This window comes from Rousettus aegyptiacus, unplaced genomic scaffold, assembly GCF_014176215.1.
Source record: "Rousettus aegyptiacus isolate mRouAeg1 unplaced genomic scaffold, mRouAeg1.p scaffold_m13_p_12, whole genome shotgun sequence".
In the NCBI taxonomy this organism is placed as follows: domain Eukaryota; kingdom Metazoa; phylum Chordata; class Mammalia; order Chiroptera; family Pteropodidae; genus Rousettus; species Rousettus aegyptiacus.
The window spans coordinates 23130556-23156572 of NW_023416287.1; the positions used below are offsets into that span (position 1 = coordinate 23130556).

Below are 26017 nucleotides of genomic sequence, written 5' to 3' on the forward strand. Positions count from 1 at the left end.
GATTTATTCCTTCTTTGACACTCTTCCTTTCTTTATGTAGACCCGTTTCTGATCTATACAATTTTTAACACCTAACTCCTTTTAACATTTCTCACAGAGCAGGTCTGCTGGTGATGAATTCCGTTTTTTATTTGTCTAAGAAAGTCTTTATTTCTTTACTCTACACACACTTTTTCTTTTGAATGATAATTTTGCCAGATGTAGAATTCAGGTTGGTGAGTTTTCCCCCTAACACTTTATTGCTCTCTTCTTGTTTGCATGGTTTTTGATAAAAAGTTCACTGTAATTTTTTTCCTTGCTTCTCTATAGATAAGGTTTTTTTTCTTCTGGCTTCTTTCAAGATTTTCTCTTTATCTCTGATCTTCTTAAGTTTGGATATGATAGGGGTATGTGTAGATATTTTAGAATTTATTTGGCTTAGTATTCTCTGAGCTTCCTGGATCTGTGGTTTTGTATCTGTCAATAATTTTGAATTATTCTCGGCCATCATTACTTTTTGTCCAGATATTTCTTGTGTTTCTTTTTCTTTTTCCTTTCCTTGATATTCCCATTACACATATATTACTTTCTTTGAAACTGTCTCACAGTTTTAAAGTGTTCTTTTCTTATTTTTTTCCCTCATTGTTTTTCCTATTTACATTCCAGTTTGGGAAGTTTCTATTGATCTATCTTCAAGCTCACCAATTCTTTCCTTGACTATGTCCAAAAGCATTCTTCATTTCTGTTATAGTGTATTTGATTTCTAGCATTTCCTTTTGATCCTTTCTAAGAATTTCCATCTCTCTGTTTACAATATATATCTATTCTTACATGTTGTCTACTTTTTCCATTAGAGCCCTTAACATATTAATCATAATTATTTCAAAATCCCTGTCTGGAAATCCCAAAATATGAGTCATATCTGAGTCTGGTTCTGACAGTTATGTTATCTCTTCAGACTGTGTTTTTTTCTTGCCTTTTAACATGCCTTGTAATTTTTTATTGAAAGCCAGACATGACGTATTAGGTAATAGGAACTGAGGTAAATAGGCTTTAGTATGTGAGGTTTTATGTTAATCTGAGAGGGAGTTGGTTTGTGCTTATGTTTTCTGTAGCTGCAGGTGCTTCAAACTCCTCTGTTATTATATTTGTTTCCCCTATTGTCTTTGGATTTCCACAGAACTCCTTAGATAGTCTGCATGTTTAAACTCTTCAGCAGCAATCTGCAATTACTATATTGGAGACCTGTTAGTGTGCTGGTAAGTTAATAGGGAAGGGGAAGCATTCTATAATCTCTTATGATTAAGTCTTAAGTCTTTTAGTGTGCCTGTGTGCCTGGGCTAGGACCTTTACAGGTGTTTCTTAACTTTTTTCTCCTCCATTAGGTAAGACAGGAAAGCTAGAGTGTGCTAGAGTCAGGGTAAATGTCCTTCCCTAAGACGGGATGAGGTTCTGCTAAAATCTTTTATCCTGGAGAGTAGGCCTTTGTTATGGAGGACTTTGTTATGGTCTTTGTTACATTTCAAAATGATTACTGTTGTCCTTCCCTAAACAGAATCATGAGGGGATTTTTCTTGGCTCTTCACTTTATGTGTAGGAAAGTCTGACTCTAAAAAGAACCTGACAGGATTCCTTGAAGTTAAACCAACAAATGTGAGGGAGTCCCTCTATGACTGTCCCACAGGAGTCTCTCAGTCCACATTCGGCCTCTAAGAATTCACCGAAATTATCATTTAAGTATGGCTTCTGCTCCAGGCAAACATATATTGGCTGTGACTCTTTGAATTCGCTTGTTTCTCCAGATTTCAAGTGGCTTGACTGCCTGGTGCTTAACTGTTTTTATTTTCAATTCTCTAATGAGTCCCAGAAAAGTTGCTGATTTTCAGTTTGTTCAGCTTTTTTCTTGTAAAGATGGCAGGAATGATTTACAAGCTCTTTCCACATTAGAGCTGAAACCAGAATTCTCTGAATCTTATTTAAGTCTTGTGTTTTGGCAGGCATGAAGTCTAGGTTCTCCACTCCGCCCTACTGACACCTGGTTTGAGAGTGTGCGTGCACGTGTGTGCGCGTTCATGTGGGCGGTGCTTGTTTTGTTGGTCAGGCATGGGTTCCTCTGTATGCCTCTGTTGAGAGCATCCTGGCTTGGGAGGGTGACAGACACCATGGGTCAGGGGGTGGCTTTGTTACTGCTGACCCTCTACTGGGTTCCAATGGTACTACCCCAAGGAGGGGCACACCTTGGTACTGCTGGATGACAGTAAAAGTCCAGGCTCCCTTGCGGTCTTCACTGATACTCAGAGGTGTGAGTGTGGGGGAGGGTTCATTACTGCCTGGTGGGGATGAAAGTCCTGGCTCCCCACTCAGTCTCCTTTGACAGTACCCTGACAGAGGTGGGAGTGAGAAGATGGCACCCCATTGTATGTAGCCTGGCAAGGGTGAACCTTCTAGGCTCTGCATTGAGCCCTTGATGGCAGATGTTGGGATGGAGATACAGTTTTTTCCTGAGGGGTCTAGCTGGAGTAAAAGCAGCCGTTGTCTAAAAGTTTTCTGTCTTGCTAGGTTGCCCCTTTCCTGGTCCTTTGGCTGGAGAGAATAGACTTTTCTTAGGACTTCTTATGTCTGTGCCTATTGGCATTTCCAGGTTGCCAGCTTCTCCAGTATCCAGTCTGGGATATACAGAAATCCCAGAAAACACATTGCTATTTTGTTCCTTTGGTCCTGAGCCAGTCTATCTTCCTCTCTTTACCTTTTAGAGTCTTCTTGTATTTGTTTCATGCATAATGTCCAGGGCTTTTAGTTGTACTTGCAGAAATAGGGAAAAGTATGTCTACTCCATCTTTCCCAAAGCAGAAATCAATTGTCTCCTTTAGTTTTGATTTAATGTGTACAGTTAAGAAGCTTACACAGAGAAGCCATTTGGCATGTTCTGTGTATTTCAAGAGTGGCTCTGGGGGAGTTAAAATGGGGCCCAAGCCCTCTCTTTATGGAGCAGCAAGATCCCGACAGCATATCCATCCAAGTAGCCCTGCTGGCTTGGAGACATATCAGGAGCCTCAATCCAGAAAGAACTGGGTCTCATGTTCTCCAAATACAAATTAAAAAATAATAATGCCTATTCCCAAGCTTTCCTGATTCTCAAAAACATTTTGAAAATGCTTAAACTTCCATTATGATAGCACGGACTTTTATAATCATTAGAGTCTCATACTTGTCTAATGTTTCCCTTAGAAGAATGTGGCAGACAACATATAATCAAATGCAAAAATCTGCTCCCTCACGCCCTTAATAAAAGGACAGTGATCCTCATGGTTTATGTCCTGAAATGTAAGTCAAGACAACAAACTAAGGCTTGAAATTACTACCTATTTTCAAAAACATTTAAAATTCTTATTCTACTAGCAATGTTACCCTTATAATTTAAAGGAGTTTAAGTTGTAAGTGAAGTACTTTTTAATCTTTTTTCCTTCGAACATCTGAAAATAAAATATGATGCTTTCAAATCACACTTATAAAAATACAGTCAATTTCCAATAATTTTTTCACTGCAAAACAACTTTACATTCAAGGTTAAATCAACACACTAACTGGAAAAGATTCCTTCTTCCGGCTCCCCTCCTCCCTAGTTGATAATAAAACCAATTAAGCACCAGGTAGTCAAACCACTCACCATGTGTTTGGCAAAGCTCCCACTGGGACCAGTGTTGCGTACCAGGTGCCCTTCAGAGGGGAAGTTAAAGCTGCCAGCATTCAGGTTTTCTCGTGTGGAGTGATTACCAAAGAGAACGAACGGCTGCCTATTAGGGCTAGAGTGGCAAATTAAAAAAGTGATTAGAAAAGAGATTCCTGGCCAGGGCAACTTCCCAGTGAGTGAGTTCTCAGGCTTTTCTGAGTGGCAACCTGCGGTCTAAGCAAAGTGGTCAGTACAGTCTACCTAATGCTCTTTGCTGGTTGGAAAGGGATGACAGATGTCTCTGACTCCTCCTATAGGACCATACAGATCAGTCATTTAGGGAAGTAACTAAACCTAAGCCAGGATTTTATTTTCAGCTTGTTCTATTTCTTGATGAGAAAGTTCCGTAAGTTTGCAGTGATGGGCAAAATCCCAGTTCTATAAAATAGCATTTTAATTGAATGATAGCAGTTGTGATATTCAGACTACAGACAGACAATACAGCCATTAGCAATTCCTGAGTAAATTTCAGGAAGGAAGGAGGAGAGTAAGGTTACAAGTGCTTTACTACCAGCTACTTGCTCTTGTGTACCCATTTACCCATTTCCTGTCAATGTGGAAGTGGGCCTTCACCAGACACTGAATCTGCCAGCACCATGACCTTGGCCTCCAGAACTGTGAGAAATAAATGTTTTTTGTTTATAAACTACCATTGTTAGGGTATTTTTGTTATGACAGCCAAAATGGACTAAGACAGTTTCCTTTAAGGTCTACCCTTTCCTTAAATTGCCCTTAGTGTATGTTATGTGGAAAATTCTTTGTATTTCCTTTCATTACTCTTAAAAATACTTCCTTAAGTGTCAAACAGGGGCTCTTAAAATAAACATGACTGATTTCTCTTCTGAAGCTAGATTCATGATAAAGGACACTTTGGGTAGAAAAAGATGTCTCTGAGTCCCAGCCAGGATAGTCTGTCTCACTATCAGACTGAATTGGAATTGGGGGAGAAAAGAGAGGAATTATCTACTTAATTATTCCCTGCTAGGTCCTCCTGATTATCATGACAAGAGAGGTGCTGAAGGAAATACAACAAGAAAACCAATGCAGCAACCCTCACTGCTCTGTCTTCCTAGTGCTGAGCCTTAATGCCCAATTGCAAACCACAGTTAATCCTTTCCCAGTGGCTGATTCCTCTGGCTTTCCAGGACTGGAGATAAGAATAAAAAGTTTTCTTTCTTTAAATTCCAGCAAGCTACAAAGGTTTAAAAGTTACCTAACTATAAAACTATATTAAAAAATACAAAAATAGAAAAGCATTGAAACAGACAATTTTACAGAGTTTCTTACGCTGCGATGACTAAAGTTAACCTGTATTTTCCAGACTCGAGCTTCTGAACTTAGATGCTTTCCCTACTCTCCCACGTCAATCCCATTTTCTCTATTACCATTCACCTTTCTCCTCAAGAACATTACCTGTTTTCAGTTATATGGCTGGAGATCATTCCATGACTAAAATAACTTCTGAACGGCTAAAAAAGAAGCCAACATTACGTATTAAGATCACAATTTTATAAAACGATCACAAAAACGTCTCATGTATGTATGTATATATAACTATATATAGTGTGAGAAAAAGAGAGATACATGTAGATTATTATAAGAACATGGATGGGCACATGTGGATAGCAATACAAAGTTAGGGACAGGTAGCAAAGAAAGACCAAAAAACAAGCAAAGAAAAAAAGGACAAAAGGCTGCAAAAGAAAAAGAAAGTAAAAGGAAAGAAAAGAAATTCTTGTCAAACTATAGTTTTTAACTACTGAATGGAAATTGGAACAACTACCATCTATGGTTCAAGTTACTAACCATCTGGGAATTTTTTCTTCTATTAAATTTTTTTCCTTAATTCTAATGAACTAATTTAAAATTAGCAATGAGGAAGAATCCAAGGAACTCAGAAGTACACTGACAGACACTTCTCAGGAAACACAGTACTTCTCAGCTGTGGTGGGCATGGTGCTAGGCTAAACACTAATCAAAAACTGATGTGCAGGGTCTGTGTCAAAAGAGTTCAAAATTTCAATCTCCTCAAATAATATCAACTGTGGTTTTCTTCCCTGATTAGATAACTAACATATGCTTATTTCAGAATACAATAAAAACCTCAGACAATCTCTAAGAACTATTAACATTCTAGTATATTTTCTTCAAATCCTTTTCCTATGGTACATCCATAAAATATATACAATTGTACCAATGTTTATTAAATACTCTTCTATTCTTAGAAATTTATATTGCTACTAACTCTTTTATAATGAATAATACTATAATGAACATAAATTTTATCTATAGCTCTGATTATTTCTTTAATGCAGATCTGGAAATATATAAAATTACAGAGTAAAAAGGTAGAATTACATTGGCAAATTATTTTTCAAAAAAGTCTATACAGTTCCATTTACAATACATGAATGTGTCAATCTCAGGGTATCACCATAAACACTGCCTATTAAATGTCCATTTAAAAATATATTTGCCAATTAGATAAATGGTAAATGGTACCTCACTGTTGTTTTATTTCACTTTCCTTTGATTTTTAATGAAGTAGACTATTTCAGATATGTTCAATGGACATTTGGATTTCCCTTTGGTAATTAACTGTGTATTTATATCCTCTGGATGTTTATCAGTTGGAGGTTTGGTGTTTGTCTTACTAATTTATAAAAACTATATGTTAAAATAATAATGGCTAAAATGTACTGAAGATTTACCATGTGAACTATGATAGGCACTTAAATGTATTATCTCAAGTAATCCTAAAAACAACCTATTCAGTTCATTCTATCAATATCTCTTCCCTAGAGATACCGTGGCTAAAACACAAAAATTAATTAACTTTGTTCCAGGTCACAGAGCTCCTGAGCTGCACAACTGGGATTCTAACTGGGTAGTCATTTGGGAAAGGAGATAAAATTAGATCCATAACTCACATCACACACACACAAACTAACCCCAAATGAATTAGGGATCTAATTTTCAAAATTAAACCATACAAATACCAAAAGAGTGAATTCCTCTTTAACCTTAAAGCCTTTCCCTAAACAATGACTAAAATTCCAGAGGCAATAAAATACTGATAAATTTACATGAAGATAAAAAGTTTGTATGACAAAAATAAAAATAAAAAATAAAGCAACTGGGGAACTATCTGGAATATATACCACAGACAAAAAGGTAATAACCTAAAAATACAAAGAATTCTTTAAAACTAAGGAACAAAAGATGAGATCTAATACCTATTCTCTACAGTTCAATTAATGATACTGTACCAATATTAAAATGGGAAAAAGACATGAAAATAAACTATATCACCTTCAAACAAAATACAAACTAAAATAATACCAAGATACCCTTTCTCATCTATGAGACTGTCAAAAATTAAAAAGTATGACAACACATTCTATTGGAGATGTTGCAGTGGAACAGGCAGTCTCATATATTTCTAGTGAGCATGCAAATCAGTATAACCCTTCTGAAGGGAAATTTGGCAATATTTAACATGATAACATATACACTTACCTTTTTACCCAGTAATCCCATTACTGGGTATGTATACAAACTTCCAATAATATGGAAATATATAAGCAAAGAGTTATTTACTGTAGTACTGGTTGCAACAGCAAAATACTAAAAACCACCTAAATATGCATATATAAGAAAGTTCTTGAATAAATAAGATAAGTCCGCACAATGGAGTACTATGGATTACAACAAAGAATGAGGAGGACCTTCATGAAATGGCCTGGAGAGAGTTCCAAGACATGTTAAGTGAAAAAAGCAAAGTGGAAATGACTACAAAGAGTATGCTACCCTTCAATGAAAGAAAGAGAATATAAGAAAATACACATGTATCTAATCATATGTGCAGAAGAGAAAGAAGAGATACACCAGAAAGTGAAGGAGATTTGTTACAGATTGGTAGTAGAGTAAACGGTAGACCTTTTGAGTATCTATCACTCTTAGACACAGTGATGAGAAAGGAAAAAAGAATCCAAAAAACTGAAAGGGGCATCAGTGAGAGATGAAACAACTTCAAGTGGCCTAATATAAAGGTAACCGAAGTCTCTGAAGGAAAGGACAGAAAAAAAATTGGATAATGGCCCAAAACTTTCCAAACTTGATGAAAACTGTAAATTTAGATCCAAGAAGCTCAACAAAACCCAAGCACAAGACATGAAGAATATTACAGAGATTACAAAAAACAAAACAAAACAAAACAAAACCCAAAGATAGATGAACAATGCTCATCAGAGAAAATGCAAGAAAGACAGTGAACATCTTTCAGGTACTAAAAGGAAAAAACTGTCAAACTAGAATTTCCATAACGTTGAAATATCTTTCAAAAATGGAGGTGAGTTAAAGATTTTTTTCAGATACAGAAAAGCTAAAAGAATTAATCATCAGATTGTGCCCCCTAAAAATATTAAAGGACATCCTTCGGCAAGAAGGAATTCATATCAAATGAAAATCTGGATCTACACAAAGGAATGAAGAGCACCAGAAGGAGTAACTACATGGGCAAGTAGGTAAGGTGTTTAAATTATTTAAATAATTTTAATAATATTTTAAATGATTAAAAATATAATTTAAAAAGATAACTTTTTAAACAAAAATAATAGCAATATATTGTGGAGTTCACAACATGATGTAAAGTAAAATGCACAACAAAGGTCATCTCCAGTTCTTAAGATCAGGAGTAGAGCTGGTTCTGGGCCACAGTGGAGAACAGAACTGAGGACTTGTTGTGCAAGCCCAAGGTAGGCTTAAGTATAAGCTCAAGATCGCTCTTCTGATCCTTCCTGTTGACTAATTTTGGGGACACTTTTGTGGCTTGGTTCTTGATTTAGATACCTTAGTTTACTCACGAAGTGGGTCTTAGCCTAGAAAGATAGACTAGCATTACCTAGAGGTTCAACTGACAAAAGTATGCTACTCACATGTGGAGAATTATTTTTAGGCTTATTAACTAGTGCCCAGTAGAATTCCTGACTGACAAGAGGCACCGCCACACTGAAAAATTAGTCTCCTTCTAGAGAAGCTGGCACGGAAAAAAATAACTTTTTATAAAAGGGTTGGCATTGGGTTAAAAACTTCTTTACAGCGTTACACAAGGCTTAAGGAAATATCACCCAAACAAATTAGGATTGGTAGTGTTACAGTCTGAAAAAAATAAATTTTTTTTGTTAAAGATAAAAACAGTAAATAAACTAATTTCTTCTTTCTTTTTGATCCTTCCCATACATACCTCACCCGCCTGAGATTCAGAAAGTTCCAGCAGGAAAGGAATTTCTGTGTCAAAATTAGCGAAGAAGCTACTCCACTGATGTTCAAAAGCCACTAAATCCTGGGAAGAAAATAAAAAAAATAATACATTTGATCATTTAAAGGAAGTACTTCGGAAAACCAGGATCAGGAAACTGCATCTGATCTAATAGTAGACCATTTAAATATGTTTTAAAAGGTGGTAACATGCTATCGAGTGGATAAACCTCAAAAATATGCAAAGTAAAAGAGGCCAGTTACAAAAGTCCACCTGGTGTATGATCCATTTATGTGAAATGAACAGAAAAGACAAATCTACAGGGACAGAAAGTAGAAGAGTGCTTTGCATGGGGCTGGGAGTGGGAATGGAGATTGACTGCAAGTGAGCACAATGAAACTTTCTGGGCTGACGAAAGTGTTCTAAAATTTGGTTATGGTGCTGGTTGCACAACTCTGTACATTTACTAAAAATGATTAAATTGTACACTTAAAATGGGTAAATATTACAGTATATAAATTATATCCTAATAAAGTTTTTTTTTTTTTTTTTTAGCACAGTAATGGTCCCCTAGTGCCTTACTTTAGCAACCTTTGTTGAAGAAAGGTAGTTATTTATGAGGCACATAAAGGATGATATGACATCTACTGTCAAAAGGGTTACATCAGTGAAGCTCTGTTGAAGGACAAATTAGTTGACTTCAGCTAGAAGTTCGGTGGGGTCAGGGCTGGCCCAGAACCCTCTCCCCTTCACAGCCTCCTAGTTGCTGTGAGAGTAAGAGGGACTCTGCAATGTCCCAGGGACTTTTCTCCATGTGCAGCCTACCCTCCTCTCCCATCCCAGCTGCTTTTCGGCCTCCTCTTTGAACTCATTTCTGTTCCCAACCACCACACATTGTTTTGTGCTCCTAGTTTTTAAGGTATCATCGGTTAGCCAAAAAACACCAGCTATGACTTGCTCAAGATTCTCAAGTAACGACTGTCCTTATTTTGAAGTTGCTGATAATTTGTACTTAAATTAGTTAGTTGTCCTCACTGTCCATCTCACACTGTGTAGGTGTATGTATATTGGGAACCCAGCCTAGTGCCTTCTTGCAGCAGGCATCGTTTTTGTTGCACTAAAATTGGCTGACCTGATCTGTATTCTCTTACATTCTTCTCTTCTAGGCAAGGATACACAACTACTTAGACCTATGGATTCTGTATTAGGCAGGCAATGCCTCTACTTCTGGCCCTAGGCAGAAAGCACAAGGGACCTCTGCTGGGAATACTTAGTGTAAACGACATTCTCACCTGGCTTGACTACTTGTTGTACAGATGACCTAACTCACTCTCTACATATATGGGCATATACAGATATATGCGTATATATGGATACACACATATGTATATTATATACAAATCACATACATAAATCTAAAATTGTCAATAGTTATGTAGGGGACAGTACTGTTGTCTAGGTATGTTTTATATATAATGTGGAATAAAAAAATCAGGTCTATGTGTGTATACACACACATGCAGGCATGCACGCACATGTGGAGATGGGGAGGGAGACAGAGAGAGAGAGAGAGAGAGAGAATGAGAATGAATTTTCTAGCTTTGTCCACTGAAGCAATCTAGAAAGAGTGACCAACCCAGTAGCAATGAGCATTCCTAGCACCTAGCTTGTGGTGCTGAAATACCATTTTCCACTCAAAGAACCCAAAACTTATTAGACAAATGACCAATTTCAAGTCTGAAACTGATTGAACCTCAATATACAATAATCAAGAAATACAGAAGACAGGGAGATATGTTAAATTACATCATGAGAATGCAATCAACAAAATCCCAATGAGGACAACTATAAGGCAAAATAATCTGGTTTCTTCAACAAATATATAGTGGGGGGTAGGGGGAACAAAGAGATGGAGGAGGAACCTATAGATTAAAAGAAACCTAAAACACACATATACACAAACATGTAGGCGAAGCTAAACTATATGTTTATGGATGCTAAAACCACAAAGTAATTTACCAGAGAATTCATGACAGTGTTATTCTTAGGGAAGGAGGAAAATAGTGACGGATTTTGCATAAAGCACTCAGATTGCTTCTGGGGTAGCTAGCAAGGTTCTATTGCTTTGCTTTGTAATAATTACTAGGTTATACATTAGTTTTATGTTGTTTTCTGAGTCTTTTAATAAAATCTTGAAAAACAAAAATGAGTAATATATATTCATTATAGAAATCTCAGGAAATAGAGAATAAAAGTAATTGTTAACAGTTTGGAAAATATTCTCTCATCTATTTTTACATATGTATTTTATAAACACAAATATATACTTGTAACCGGGAATCTACCATTGCCTTGGTCAGACTGCCTTGCCATACCACCTCTGTGCCTTGGTCCAGAAAACCAGACCTTGTTTAAGATCCTGACTCACTGCTATCACGTCCAATCAGTGACCTTGATCCTAGATCCAGGGCAGTCTTTCCACTTTAGCACTGGATTACCCCCACATGCCCTCCTATACTCTGGGGAGAAGTACATCTCCACTCTTCAAACTCTTCCAACACTCTAACCACAGACCTTCAATATCTATCCAACTCTTTTGGTCCCAGATCTGCTTTCCATTTCCAGCTGGCTGTCACCATAACTTAGCACTGAAAGTATGTTTTGATTCAGAAAGCCCTCTGTGCTGGAACCTCTGTTCTGTCTGTTACTGGCTATGTAACTGAGCAAGGAAATTAAGCTCTCGCTGAGCCTTAAGTTCCATATGTGTGTAATGGGGTGACAACTATCTTACAGAGATATCACAGGAATTAAATGATATAACTTGTATGCAGTGCTTATTACCAGGCCTTGCACACTACAATATCTACAATAATTCTCATTTTCTCTGCCTCTACTGTCAGCCAGTCTGAGCTGGCTGAGAACAAACATCTGAGCCTCCCCTTTGACTTTTTGACATTCATCTGCTCTCTCTCTCAGACACCCACAATGAACATCCCTGGCATGGAAGCCATTTCTGAGGCTGTCCACTCCACTGTGGCTCTGTGCCTTGCCTGCTTGGCTCTGTCTGATCCCTTGGGCTTAGAAAAACAAAAAGAATCAATATAGTTATTAGTAAAGAACACATTTTATTTTGTTTTCCAATTGAATTTAGAAACAAGCTCAGAAGATGTTTCTATTTTAATGGCCTACTTGGTGACATCCACCTTGGTTAGGGTCTATAACAAGAAGCAAAATTATACAGTTGAGTGGTTGCCATTCTCTGGTTATCTTCTAGGTAAAAAGCACTGTGCTTGGAGGATACACAAAAGAAGATAGGCACTTGGCTTCAAGAAAAATTCCCTGAGGGAGGTGGATGTATCAGTACTAATTATATGAACTCTTAGATATTGCTTTCACTTCCATGCTATTACTAAAGTGGAAGATATAATGAATTTTCCTGTTAAAAATAACTAGCATTACATATAAAATGTGTATGTATATGTATACACACACACAGATCTTCCTAACTTCCTCCTTTACTTCCCTATGCCTACTTTTAGATGAGGAAAATGAGGAACTAAACAATAAAATGACCTGCCTGAGGAAGCAATACTAGCGAGCAACAAAAGTAGAACTATACCTAGTAAGAGATACCCAGAGCCTGTGTGCTTTCCACTAGACAAACTATTCTCCAAGTTTTCCCCAGCACAAACAGTGCATTTGTAGAAATGGATACTGTGTATGTACATGGGACTGGTCCGCTGGATCTCAGATAAAGAAGGCAAAGTTTATCTATCTGTTCAGACTTTTCCAGGTCAAATCCATAAGACTAACCCAGATATATATATCAAGGTCAGATAAGCAGCAAAGATCTGAAAACCTCAAGAACCATACTAATGTGCTTTGGTCTTTGGCCAGTAGGGAAGAATGCTAAACTTTAGATGGAACTCTGGGCTCTAGGCTGGTAATGACAGTGGCTATTCTCAGGTGGCTCAAAGGCGGGGAGTGGGAGGCAAGAAGCTCAATTTCAATATTTAAAAGTGTTTTAAGAATTACATAATAAAAATGAAAAAGTAAAATAACAAAAATGACCAGTAAGACTACCACTCGAAATTTCAAAGACACTGAAACACAAATTGTTTTACAAAGATGGAAATACACTCTGCTTTTTTACTTTTCTCACAAACATACCTTGACCATCTCTCTAAATCAAATCTCAAGAGTCTGCATTTTTCCTCTGTGGTATCTACCATGAAGCATGGAGCTGTAGGTCCCCTCTGGCCATCAAAGAGCTACCATCAGTGATTAGCCAATGGGAATTAAAGCCTAGATGTCAATTCTGGCTGTAACACTATAGGTCTTGGCAAAGGAACAGAAAAAGTATTTGGATGGTGGAGAGAAAATGGAGTTTTAGAGAAGTGTGGAGGCTATCAAGGTGCAGAGCAAGAGAAGACACAAGTAATGACTGGAATTGAATTTCAGTTTCTTTTGGTTGTTGGATTTGATTTTATTAACATTTCTAGACTCACCACAAAAGATCCCTGCACAAATCTGTAGTTATTTTTATAAATATTCATTTTATCCTACTTGGGGTTTGCCGAGCCTCTTGAATCTGTGGATTGGTGTGTTTCTCCAATTTGGAAAGTTCTTGGACATCATCAACTCAAATTTCCTTCCCATTTTCTCTCTACTTTCCTTCTGGGACTCCAATTATATACTATGTTAGATCATTTGACAATGTTTGACAGATATTGGACACTCTGTTCCAACCTCTTGCTTCTTCCTCTGTCCTTCAGTTTAGAAACTTTCTATTGACCTATCTTCAAGTTCGCTGAACTTTTCTTCATAGCTGTCCAGCTTATTTTAAGCCAATCTGATAAATTCTTCATATATAGTATTTTCCATTTCTAGATTTTCCATTTGGTTCTTTTTATAGTTTTCAGGTCTCTGACGAAATTCTTCATCTCTTCATGCATGCTATCCTCTTTTCTTCCATATTCTTTAGCAGTTTTATTAGTTATTTTAAATTCCCCATTGCTTAATTCCAACATCTGGGTCTACTTCTATTAACTGTTTCCTTTCTTGACCATGGGTCAAATTTTCTTGCTTCTCCATGTTTTATAATTTTTTAAAATTTGTATAAAAGAACAGTTAAAACCAAAGTAAAAAATATTTACTGATGGAAAGGATACACCTTATCTTTTGTTAGGCCACTAGAGTAGGGATCTAAATTAATTTGATATGTCAGTGATCTGGATCTAGGTCTTACTGCATTAGTAGTTTGATTTAGTTCATCCTTTACTTCAAATATTCTGAGGGTGGGCCAGTGTGAACTTTAGTTGAGACTTTGCTCAGAGCTCTAGTTAAGATTCTGGAAATCTGTTTTCCAGCTGAGCCACAAGCTCTGTGAATCCTGGACTCTCTCTCCCTGCTTTATAAGCTTTCTGAGTTGCTAAGGAGTTCTCTTTATTCTCCAGTCCCCCTGGCTCTACATAGGAAGATCCCTGTCTTGCTGCCTTACTCCACATTTAAGTGGGCAGCTGCTTATACTTTGTAAACACATAGAATGCCTCCAAAGGGTTGCTCTTAGCTCTCCTGCTCCAATCCAAGTGACAGTTGAGTGTCAAGTACCTTAGCATGGATGGGTCTCGGCTCTACTGCCTGGCCCCTGGCCTTTGGTGTACTACTCTGAACATCTGTGAAGAGCTATGGGATAGAGTTGATGGGTAGATGCTGACTCACCCACACACAACCATTAAAAGCTCTTTATGAGTCAGGTGATTTCTACTTATCCTTGTCTATAATGGATTCCTCTTCCTTCTGCTGTTCCACCAAAAATGAGAACAACATCCTATGAGGAACCCTACATTTTTGGGAACTGAGTTCTTTTAGCTTTCGTTGCGTCTTTAGCTCACTAAGAGTTTTATTTTAAAACTATTATTTTGTTCCTTATTCAGACTATTTTGGTTGTTATGGTGACAGCAGTAATTTCTTTCAACTTTCTAACTGGGAATGAAAAACCATGGCTGTTTTTCTTTATTATTTGTGAACAGCCAATTCCTGCTATCCCCCAGTTCTCATTACTGTATTTTTCTTATTGATCTGTAAGAGCTCTCCAAAGTGTGGTGAGTATAAATGTGTTCAACCACATTTTGGTACAAGAAATTCATCTTACTTTATTATTTCTAAATAAAATTGAATTCAGCTCTGAGTCTTTACTCTTCCAGATGGATGAGAAATCCAGTATTGGACATTAAAAGGGCTTCCTTCCACTTCCTTCACGGTATCATCGAAGAATACCAAGCTCATGGGAAGTCAGAAAAGTGGGACATTCTCTAGCCCAGGGTGATTACTACCATTGCTTCTTCAGTTGCATAATGTCACGGTTGCTCCAGGTGCAATTAAAGATGTTCTCTTGAGTGGTCCCTCTCCACTGCCTCCAGAGATGCTTGCAATGTTCTCAAAGCTACAAAGCTACGTCTGGCTTCCAGTGTGACCTGCAGCTTCCTTCACATTCAGGGCACTGCAAGCAAGTGGGACACAGGTCACAGACACTTGCAGAAATTCCTAAACTACTTAACTTTTTTCCTTATCTGTGGTTAAGTTAAATTTTCTTTATCATTCTTTTTCTATTCTTAATGTAAATTTTTGCATTTTCACATAACTATGCTAGTAATGGAGGAGGAGGAGGAAGAGGAGGAGGAGGTGGATGATGACAACATCGTCTTTTTGAAGAACAAAAAGTTCAGGTTTAATTTTCTTTTAGATTTCTATTTTATTACAAACATTTAAATGGAATGAATGTTTGATTTTATTAAATGCCTTTTTGGCATCTATAGAGTCATCATAAATGGCTCCAAGAAGAAAGATTAGTATGGTGATTATATTATAGGTTTCCTGATATTAAAGTAAATACTGAACACTTAATAAACCCTACACTTCATCATAATACATTCTTTCAACATGGTTCTGGGTTCTATTTGTTAATATTTTACTTAAAATACAGGTATTAATATTTGTGAGACTGGTATATAATGTTCATTTTATAAGTTGTTTTTGTTGGGTCTTAATATGATAGTTAATTTCAATAAAAAGCTATAAGCTATTCTTTTTTATATATATATCTACCCATGACCACCAAGAGACACTACTGAGCTGTTTAATCAAAGTATCATTCCTTAGTCTTGTTTGTTGCTTCTCATTGCAAATCACTCTGCCCAACCTGATTTTTCCCTTCAAAGTTCAAATGAAAAATTAATGCCTGACCCTCTATCCAAAAGTTGGCAAATTACGGCCTATTGAGCAGACCACATATTTTTATAAACAGTTTCCTTGGAACATAGACACATCCACTTGTTTAATTTATTGTCTTCAGCTCTGCTCTCAGGCTGCAACAGCATCATTAAGTAGCAGGGAGCACAAAGCCTAAAATAGTACTATCTAGCCTTTTACAGAAAAAGTTTGCAGACCCTCACTCTAATCCTTGATTCCCTTGAGCTATACCTCATCTTTTTATCTTTTCATGTCAGAGAGAGTGCAAAAAATACCCTCTGTATTATTTTTCTGAAGTTCAGCCCAACGGAAAAAGTGTGTTTAGGTGAAAACTTAAACCCTGTACCAGGCAAGTGGCCTTGGTCTCTCCTCAGCTGAGGTTTCCTCAGAGTGGAAGAGGTGGCATTGCTTTTCCAGGTCTCCTTCCACCAACAAGGAGTTCAAGATAACAATCAGAAAAGAAATTGCTCAATTCTTTGACCAAAGCAAACTAAAATGTATCTTGCATTTCTTCAACTTAAATACCATTAATGGATAATTGAGCTGGCTGTAATATTTGTAAGTCAAAGACTTTGGCTCCTTACTTCTGAAAGCAAACTCTCCAGAAACATAGGATCCATCTTGCTGTAGACATTCCATAGACTCAAACTCACATCCTGCAACTGCAACACAAGGGCAAAAAATTGAAATAATTGAGAATCAATATCATCAGGGCAATCAAATTTACTGACATTCAGAAATGACAATTTTGGTGAAAACTCAGTGATTACAATAAAAAAAATCAATTTTTCACCAATTATATTAGAACCTATACAATTAATAAATGCTGTCCCATTCAAAGAAATTATCTTTTCAGAAACACTGGTACATTTTGAATATCTTCAATGATGGACATATATATATTTACATACATACTCATGCACATACACATACATATATGCATATATAAAAAACTTTTTTGCCTTTGTATAAAACAAAATTTTAATTAAAATAATACATGCCCATGGTTTTAAAAAAACAGACAGTACTAAAGGCTTGTAATAAAAAATTTTTAATCCCCTAACCTTTCATGAACCTTCACTAGCCTCACTCCTCAGAGGCAACCACTTAGAAGTCTTTTAATATTTTCTTCTGGTAGTTACCTCCATATTTTGTTGTAATATACAACTATTTCTAACTATTTCTTGATTTATGAATTTAGAATTAAATATCGACTTACAGCAAAGATGCGGCTCTTCGGTCCATCCCCATTCCCATACTTTTTATCTATACACACACACACACATCCTAACATCATTTATTATCATAATATGGTGTTTTTGGTTACATCAGTAATTACTATTTATAATATTAAAGCCATTATTTATTGCAGGCCAAGTACATACCACACTACTATTTGCTTTCTTAAATTTTCTTTTTCCTAGAGCTTCACTTTTTTTACTTGTGTAATTAAAAAACATATCAATCCTTAAGTTTTTTATAAATGCCCCACCCAATTTGCTAGTATACTTACACTAGGGTTTCTCAACAGCAACTCTATTATAATTTTAGGCCAGATATTTTTTTGTTGTGAGGGACTATCCATGCATTGTAGGGGGACTTAAGTAGCCACTGCACCCCCATTCTCTCACAGGCAAACCGAAAGTAGTTCCAAACTGCTAAATGTCTTGGGGGTGGAGGCAGCAAAATCATCCCAATTATGAACATGATAATTTATCAATTATGATAATCTATCAATTCTTTTTCTTCTTACTTCACCTGCTCTGGTTGTTATGTAAGCTTGTTGAGCAACTACTATTTTTACTCTGAGACTTCTCTTTGCTGTCACCCTGGAGCTCTCAGGTGATAGATCTGGTTCCATGGCTCACTTATCTCCTCTTTCTTAGTTAACATCCTTGTCTGCTGAAACACATCCTCCAATAACTTTCTAAGAAAACATTAATGGGAGGTAAAATTTTTCTGAGTATTAAAATCTCTTTATTCTGTCCTCACAACTGATTTATTGGTCACTGATGCTCCTTTATTCCTTTGGATTCTTTATTCTCTCTGTGCTTCTTTTTGGATAGTTTCTATTGCTATCACTTCGAATTCACTATTCTTTCCCTATGCAGTGTCCACTCTGCAATTAATCCCATGCAGCATATTTTTCATTTTAGACAGGGCAATATTCATCTCTAGAAGTTCAATTTGGGTATTTATATTTTGTCTAGCATGTTCAATCTTTCCTCCAGCCTTTTTTTAAACCCCTCCCCGATCCTCTAGCTTCTTGAATATGTGGAATAAAGCTGGAATAACAGTTTTTAATATCCTTCTTGGCTACTTCTAATATTTCTGTCAATTCTAGGTCACTTTTGATTGACTGATTACATTATCAGTCATGTTTTCTTGCTTCTTTGTTAAACCTGATAATCTTTGGATGCCACACGTTGTACTTTGCTTTGTTGGGTGCTGGGTATTTTTGTATTCCTATAAATATTTTTGTGCTTTGTTCTGGGATGCAGTTAAGTAACTTGCAAACAGTTTGATCCTTTCGAGCCTTGCTTTTATGATTTGTTCAGAAGGTCTAGAGCAGTGCTCATTCTAGGGCTGATTATTCTTCACTACTAGGACAAAACCTTCCTGAGGACTCTAAACAATGCAAAGTGAATTGTTTGTTTTACCAGTCTAACTGGTGAGAACTAGGCACTCCCAGCTCTCAGCATGCATCAAGCACTGTTCTTGAATACTTTCATATTTTTTTCCCCTCCACTTTTCGTAGTTACCTCATGCATGAATGCATTGATCAATACTCTGCTAAATACTTGGGATGGGTGTGGGGGCAGGGGAATCTTGGCTGATCTTGGGAGTTCTGTCTCTGGGCACTTCCCTTCTTTTTATTACTCTAGTTTCCTTGGTGTCACCAGACTCTCAGCTGCATCCCCTCAACTCAGAAAGTGCACTGGGATCCATCTGGGTACCTTCGCCCTCCAATGCCCCCCAAGTCATGGCCTGAAAATATTCTCGAAGTAGTAAACTAGGGCATTCATAGGACTCATCTTGTCTGTTCTATCTTTCAAAGAATCAGTATTCCTCATTACCTGATGTCTAGTGTCTTGAAACTACTGCTTCACATATTTTGTTTGGAGGAGAGAAATCTGGTTCCTATTGTCGTATAGGTGACTTATTTTTTTCTTCCTGGAAGCTTTTTATGATATTCTTTAATCTTCCGTGTTCAAAAACAGGCAGACAGATTTAAGTTTTTTTCCTCCCATTCAGAGTTGCTAAGTGATTTTATTTTAAAAAAGTGTTTACTTCCTTTTATCACTAGAAATGTTTTATTCTTCTTTTTAAAAAGTTTCCTCCCTTCTGATATTTCCACTTTATCTTTCTGGAACTTCTACTTAGCGGATATCAGACTTCTTGGATCAGTTCTCCATAACTTTTTTTTCAAAATTTCTATCTCCTTAATTTTATTATTCTACATTTTTAGAGATTTTCCTAACTTGACTTTCCAACTCCTCTATTGATTTTATAAATTATAATTTTCCAGAGCTATTATTTTCCTTATTTTTTTTTTTTATCACGACACTTGTTCTATGGTTGCCAAAAATCTTACATTTCTCTGGGCATCCTAAGGAGAGCTTGGTATTTTAAGTATTCCTCTATATGTTAAATTATATTTGGGTCACATTCAATCAGTCCTTTTTTTCTTTTAATATTTATATTTTTAAGTTACAGGTATTTAATCGAGTGCCTGGTGATCTTTGGTGGCCTGCTTATATATTTTCAAATGGAAAGGCTCATTGGAAGCTTTACGGACTCAGCAGAGCTTGTCAACTACCAAGAAGCATTTTTAGGGAGAACAGACAGGCAGGAGGCTGTTATTTCAGGATCTCTACCCACTTATATTCTAAATGTCAAAATGCAGAGAGCTGTACTCTCAGGCAACAAAGGCTACACTAGCCAATGAGTCCTCTTCGCTTTGTCATACTTTTGTTTCTTTGGAGAACTCCTACCCACACACCCCGTTCCTTGTTTTTTTCCAGGGTAGAAGTGGCAATTGGTAATTGCCTGGTTGCCTGTTACTTGGGATGGTAGCACTATTACATAATAACTTTCAATAAATTCTTTCACTTTCAATATTACCAATTTTCATTGTTTAGCCCCTATTTTAACTTCTCCTTCCTCACTGATTTAATCTATTTGGCCCCTTCCTCTATATTCTGGAACAGCTTTTCAAGTGTCAACTGGTTAGATTTTATAGGGGTACTTAATTTGATTTCTTTTTAAATGAGGCTTATTACAATCTTTCCTTATATGTCACCCATCTCCCTTTTTAATTTGCTTGCTCTACCTGCCATATCTCATTTCTATTTTTATAAACTCTGTTCTGAAAAATACAAAAGAGGTATTTTTCTCAACTTTTATTTTATTTCCTGGAAAATCTTTTTTAAAGGCAAGCTGATCTATCTCTGTATCTAATACGCTATGGTCTCATATTTTTAAAAATCTTTTCATAAGTCTTATTCTACCTTTCAATATTAAGATCTTATGTTTGCCCATAAAAAAAGGTGAATGAATGCTTGCTTTATGGTTACTCTCATTATTCAGAAGTTTACTATTAGAATCCTCCTGGTTGGGAGCTAGTTGATGTAAATGTACATTTCTAGGTCACAGTTCCAGCCGGTGGAGAAGAAAGAAGCTGGACGCAGCAAAGTCCTAACAGAGGAACTTCCCTGTACTGCTTCCCAGGAAGAAAGAATTCTCTATCGTAACTCAGTTTGGCTCAGCCTAAATACCAAGTAAATGCTATGCAGATCTGGCTTCCTTTCTCATGCTAGCACCTACCGTATCAGGGACAAAACAGCCTCTAAATTAAGAAGTTTCCTCTGGGTATGGCCATGCAATAAAACATAAATTAAAAAAAAATTAAGTTATAAGTATCTATAGTTCTCTGAACCTTCAAAAGAGGCAAGACCTTTTCTGTAAGACCCTTGATATGTGAATCAGAGTGGAATAATGACTATAATGGCAGAGCTAATTAGTAGGCTAAACTGCTCCATACCTTAAAGGATCCAGAAGGACAGGGTAAGGAAGACAACTGAGAGTGAGGGTTGGTGGTGAGGAATGAAATGGAGACAAAGGAAGTATTTGAGAGAATGAAAATTAGCAGCTATAGAAGAGAGCAGGATCTGTAGAAGGAGATCTTGAGATCCTATTCCACCTCTCCTGCTCCTCTTGTCTCACCTACTGTACCCTTCCTGTCCCATCTCCCCTGTTCTACTTCACCTGCTCTTACTATGTGATATGGGCTATTTCTTCCTCACTGCACATCCCACCCCCTACAGACACCACCCTACAATAAAGATCCATAATGCCTTGAAAAGGTTTCTGGAAAGGAGATCTTGTTCCTTTGGGTTGTGACTTCATGGTGTGAAACACCTTAAGGAAGGAACCAGGGACCTGCCTCATTTGGGCTGCATCAATCATGCAGCCTCCTAGTGCACTGCTTTCCAATGCTAATCTAGTGGCAGCCCAGGAGCTAGGAGCATAGAATCTGAAGCCAGACTCTCTGGACTGAGCCCCAGCCCTGCCACTAACTGGCTATTAGCTCTGTGACTTTGGAAATTTCATTTAACCTGTTAATTAGGGATGGTAATAGTACCTACACTTCAGAGAGTTACTGTAAGAATTAAAATCAATTCATATAAAGTACCTAGAACAGTGTCTGGAATATAGGAGGCACGCCATGAAAGCCTAGTTTATACAATTAAAAATATAATATTACCATTACTGCTAAAAATGTTAGCTTTCTCTTTCTCTATCTCCTATAGCCTGCCTCCCTTCCAGTCTCCACTCTTCTAAATTAGAGAGCATTACTTCTTATCAGAGGCTGGTTCCACAGATTGGTTGATGGTCTGCTATTTATAGTCAATGTGAGAATACTGAGGTTTTAGAGCAGGAAAAGTGGAGTTGAGTGGTGTGCTTCTCTTCAGCCCCACAGCTCATGCTTCTCCACATTATAGAGTCCACCAGGCAAACCTCCATTCATTTCCTAGGGATGCTGCTACTTCTCAGAAGGAGGGTACGAGTTAGCCCTGGGCCTTGCTTCCAAAGGTCCCACTTACTCTATCTCTAATAATATGCTCCTCATTTCTAGCATGTCATGCTCTCTCTCTCTCTGGTTTCCTGTGCTGGGGGCAGATGATCTCAGTGGGGATCCTGGGGAAGCACCAGGATGCCCGTGGTGGTGCTGCTAACCTACCAGGCCATCCTCCCTAATGTGTACTCTGGATGATCCCCTCTCCAAGATGCATTCATTAATCTACTTAACAAATATCTACTGGTCATCTCTTAGGTATGAATAATACTATAATAAAATATACTGTTCTTACCATAAAAGCTAACCCTTTTATTCCTCTGGTACACAGTACTTATATACAATTCATTGCTCTTGCATGAGAAAGGAAACAGAAGAACTCCAAGAAGAACGAACACAGAAGCTCAGTTTGGGGACTAGCCACAAACAGCAACGATTTATCATTTCAAGTCTTTTAACTTGCTTAATGGCTTTGGGAGGTCATTGCCAGCTTTTCAGAGTGTTACAATGATGCACACCTACACTGTGGGCCCTTTATAAAAACCAGGCATACATACCTCATATTTCATGGTAAAAAATCCATCCCCTCCAATGCCCTCAAGAGCAAAGGCCTGTACAATTGGCCATTTCTCCACTACAAACATATCGAATATCTGCAAGTGACCTAGAGGAATCAAATACAACAACATGTATCAAATACCACTCTGACATAAGTCTAAACCTGATCTAATGTGGTTAGACAGGCATCTTTTCTTATAAGTTTAGCATAGCCCTCATCTAGCAAAATAAAACTGAAATAGATAAAATGGTTAGATATTAACATTAGAAATACAAGATGAAAGCCAAGAAAAATTCAAACCATAAACAAGTTACGTAAATTCAGATTTCTCTATATTTTCACATTCTGATTTTGTAAGCAAGCAAGCAAACCAATAAATAAATTAATTAATTAATTGTGGCTTATTGCATCTGACTGGCATCACTTAGTGGATATAATTATTAACAGACCCAAACCTGGCTCCTCTCCTGTAAGAAACATAGCTAACCTACTTCCTCAAGGGAAAATTACCAAATAAAAAATTTTCCTTTCTCACATAACAATAGCTTCGATGTACATTTTTTTTTTTTTAAGATATAAGCATTTGTTGATTTTTTTCTGTACTTTTTTACAGGAAACATTTAAACAACATTTTTCTTTATTTTTAAACCCGTTTCCCATTTGCCCTGAGAATATTTGCTGGCGGTGCTTGCGGCTGCAGCATTTACCCCAAGATAACTTGTGGATTACAGTCTTAACCTTATCCCCAAAGGCTGCCAAGAGATATCTCGCTTTTATCATTATTTTTGCATCGCTCTAGTATATTGAGTCTTTGGAAGCAAATGCTATCATTCTATTGATAGCATTCTGTTTTTAGTTGTGGTATTTCCATTTACAAAATATAGTAATTCTCGATCGCTGAAAGTATCAAATCCTAGAAAACATAGCATTCCTATGCGTGATGTTAACACCATTCTCGAACAGTTGCTAGCTGAAGATTCATTTGATGAATCTGATTTATGTTACACTGAGATTAGAGACAAGTTCTGTTTAGAAATAACTCCAAAAATAGTTTTTAAATTTTATTTTCACATTGAAAACTAGTCAGATTTGCTTCAGCCTCAAAGAGCGTGTTTATGTAAAATTAATGCTGGTAGCAACCTGCAATTTTTTTTCTAAATGGGAAATGGGCTAATTTTTCAATTACAGTTGACATTCATTATCGTTTCATATTAGTTTCAGGTGTAGACACAACATTTTTGAACCTGTCAGCATATTTTTAACAGCTACCCAATTGCTATTTATTACCAAGAGACCCTACATCTACACTCTATGTCCGATAAAGGGTACGGAATAGATGGCAACTGTGGTAAATTGCTTATCAGTTCTTCTGAAACTTGTTATGAACACAAGCTTACATAGAGAAGTTCCCAAATTTCTTTCTGCTCGAGCCTCTGCCTTTAGTGAAAATAGATCAATGGGTTTCCCAGCTGAATGCCTTCACTGAATGCTTCCACTGAAAGGAAAGTAGGACCATATGATTCACACACCATCCAAGTAAGGTTAAAATGTAAATTGGCTCACTGCCGGACACTCACCTTGGGAGCTGTAAGGAATGCCAATTCTACTACAGTCTCTAACCATGTCCACAAAGCTGGAAATTTTAAATTCTTCTGCAGCTTCTTCATCTTCATACTAAAAAGGGAAATTGAAAAGAAAGCAAGCTCTGATGAAACATCATGCAAAGTTCCATATATTTTTTGCATTTTTTTAGTTGTCCCAAATGATATTTAGAGAAGACTGCACCCGAGAGGTGTTTTCAAAACCAACATTTTATGTTTGCTTGTCAGAAACACTGTTATTCCTTTACCTTACACCATACACAAATCAACTCTGAATAGATCAGACCTAAACACAAGAGATAAAACTTGTCTTCAAACACCTCCAAACGCTCACATAGAAAGATTCTTAGTGCTTACCAGGTCACAATTTCCAAGAAATCCTAAATCTCAAATCCCAATGTGATTTTCAGCCAAACCCTTGAAATGGGCCCAAAGGGAAACAGCAACAGATACCAAGAAATCCAAACATGAATAAGTCATAAAGCTTATCATTCTCCTGGGGCGCTATGCAGGCATTAGTCCGGAGAGAATGTGCACAGGGTGATGATGAAGCAGGGCAGGAAGGCAGGTTCTCCAGCCTGCTACTAGGTCCCAATCTGAAGTCTCTTTAGTCTCCTTCAGAGATACAATTTATCTATAAGGTAGCCTCATAATGAAATTAGAAAAGTTCCACGAAAACAAGTAATTTTTTTTTGGTGTAATCACATTTTGCAATTTGATTTGTTTAGGGGCTTCCTGTTTCAGATCCATACTTGCCTGAAACAGTATTCTTTGGGGGTCTTTAAATGCCTATTCTATCTTTCCTCCTCACCTCATTTTCGGTCATGCAGTGGAAATGCAGATTTCTCCAATGTGCCACATAGGGTAAGAGATAGCGATAATTTACAGGGTTACAGTACAGATGGACACTGTCTGATTTAATCAATATAATTACATCTGTAAGAAAAAAGTAAAACAAGATTTTTAAAGGTATTTTCTTTAGACAATTTCTACCCACATAGTTAATAAAACCATTAAAACTACTTCAGAGACAATATAACAACACTCTAAACTAAAAATTCTTTAATTAAGTAACATGCTTCGAAGTGACTACGGAACACTCAAATGTAATAGCAAGAATTTTCTCGCCCTATGCAATGTTCCCACCACCGTGGCCCTCTGGTGATGGCAATGTAGGCACAGAATAAGTCAAAGGAACAGCCTTCTGGGCGTTTTGCAAAGTGCAACACAATTGAATCTGCAGTACCAAGCTCAGCTATGTACTTCACTGCAGAGATAAATTCCAAATAGAAACTCCACAGCCTAAAGCTGGTGAGGCAGGAAAATAGCACCAAATATGGCCAGTGACTGGTTCTCCTGCAGACATCAGTATCTAAAGCTTTTGGCTGTTGGCTCATCTAAATCAAGGCATTCCTGGGCCTGAGGACATCGCCTTTTGTCAGCTTCAGGAAAGGTTACTGTGTATGGTGGTGAACTCTGTACACAGGAAAGGCCGGGAGGAAGGAAGTAGAGATAGGTGGACAAGGCTTCTATAAATAGATCCACAGCTCACAGATTT

General features: G+C 37.1%; 1 protein-coding gene across 5 annotated transcripts in view; it reads right to left on the reverse strand.

Moving 5' to 3' along the window:
* CUNH20orf194 (chromosome unknown C20orf194 homolog) overlaps positions 1-26017 on the reverse strand; it is a 117526-nt gene that overhangs the window by 67589 nt on the left and 23920 nt on the right. For all 5 annotated transcript variants that reach the window (XM_016140721.2, XM_036229599.1, XM_016140640.2 and 2 more), the window contains exons 4-10: positions 25271-25395; positions 24436-24532; positions 22857-22963; positions 16805-16882; positions 8955-9053; positions 5123-5178; positions 3647-3782 (exon numbers count right to left, since the gene is read on the reverse strand). In XM_016140721.2, the coding sequence (XP_015996207.2) occupies positions 3647-3782; positions 5123-5178; positions 8955-9053; positions 16805-16882; positions 22857-22963; positions 24436-24532; positions 25271-25395 (698 nt within the window). The remainder of the gene's footprint in view (positions 1-3646; positions 3783-5122; positions 5179-8954; positions 9054-16804; positions 16883-22856; positions 22964-24435; positions 24533-25270; positions 25396-26017) is intronic.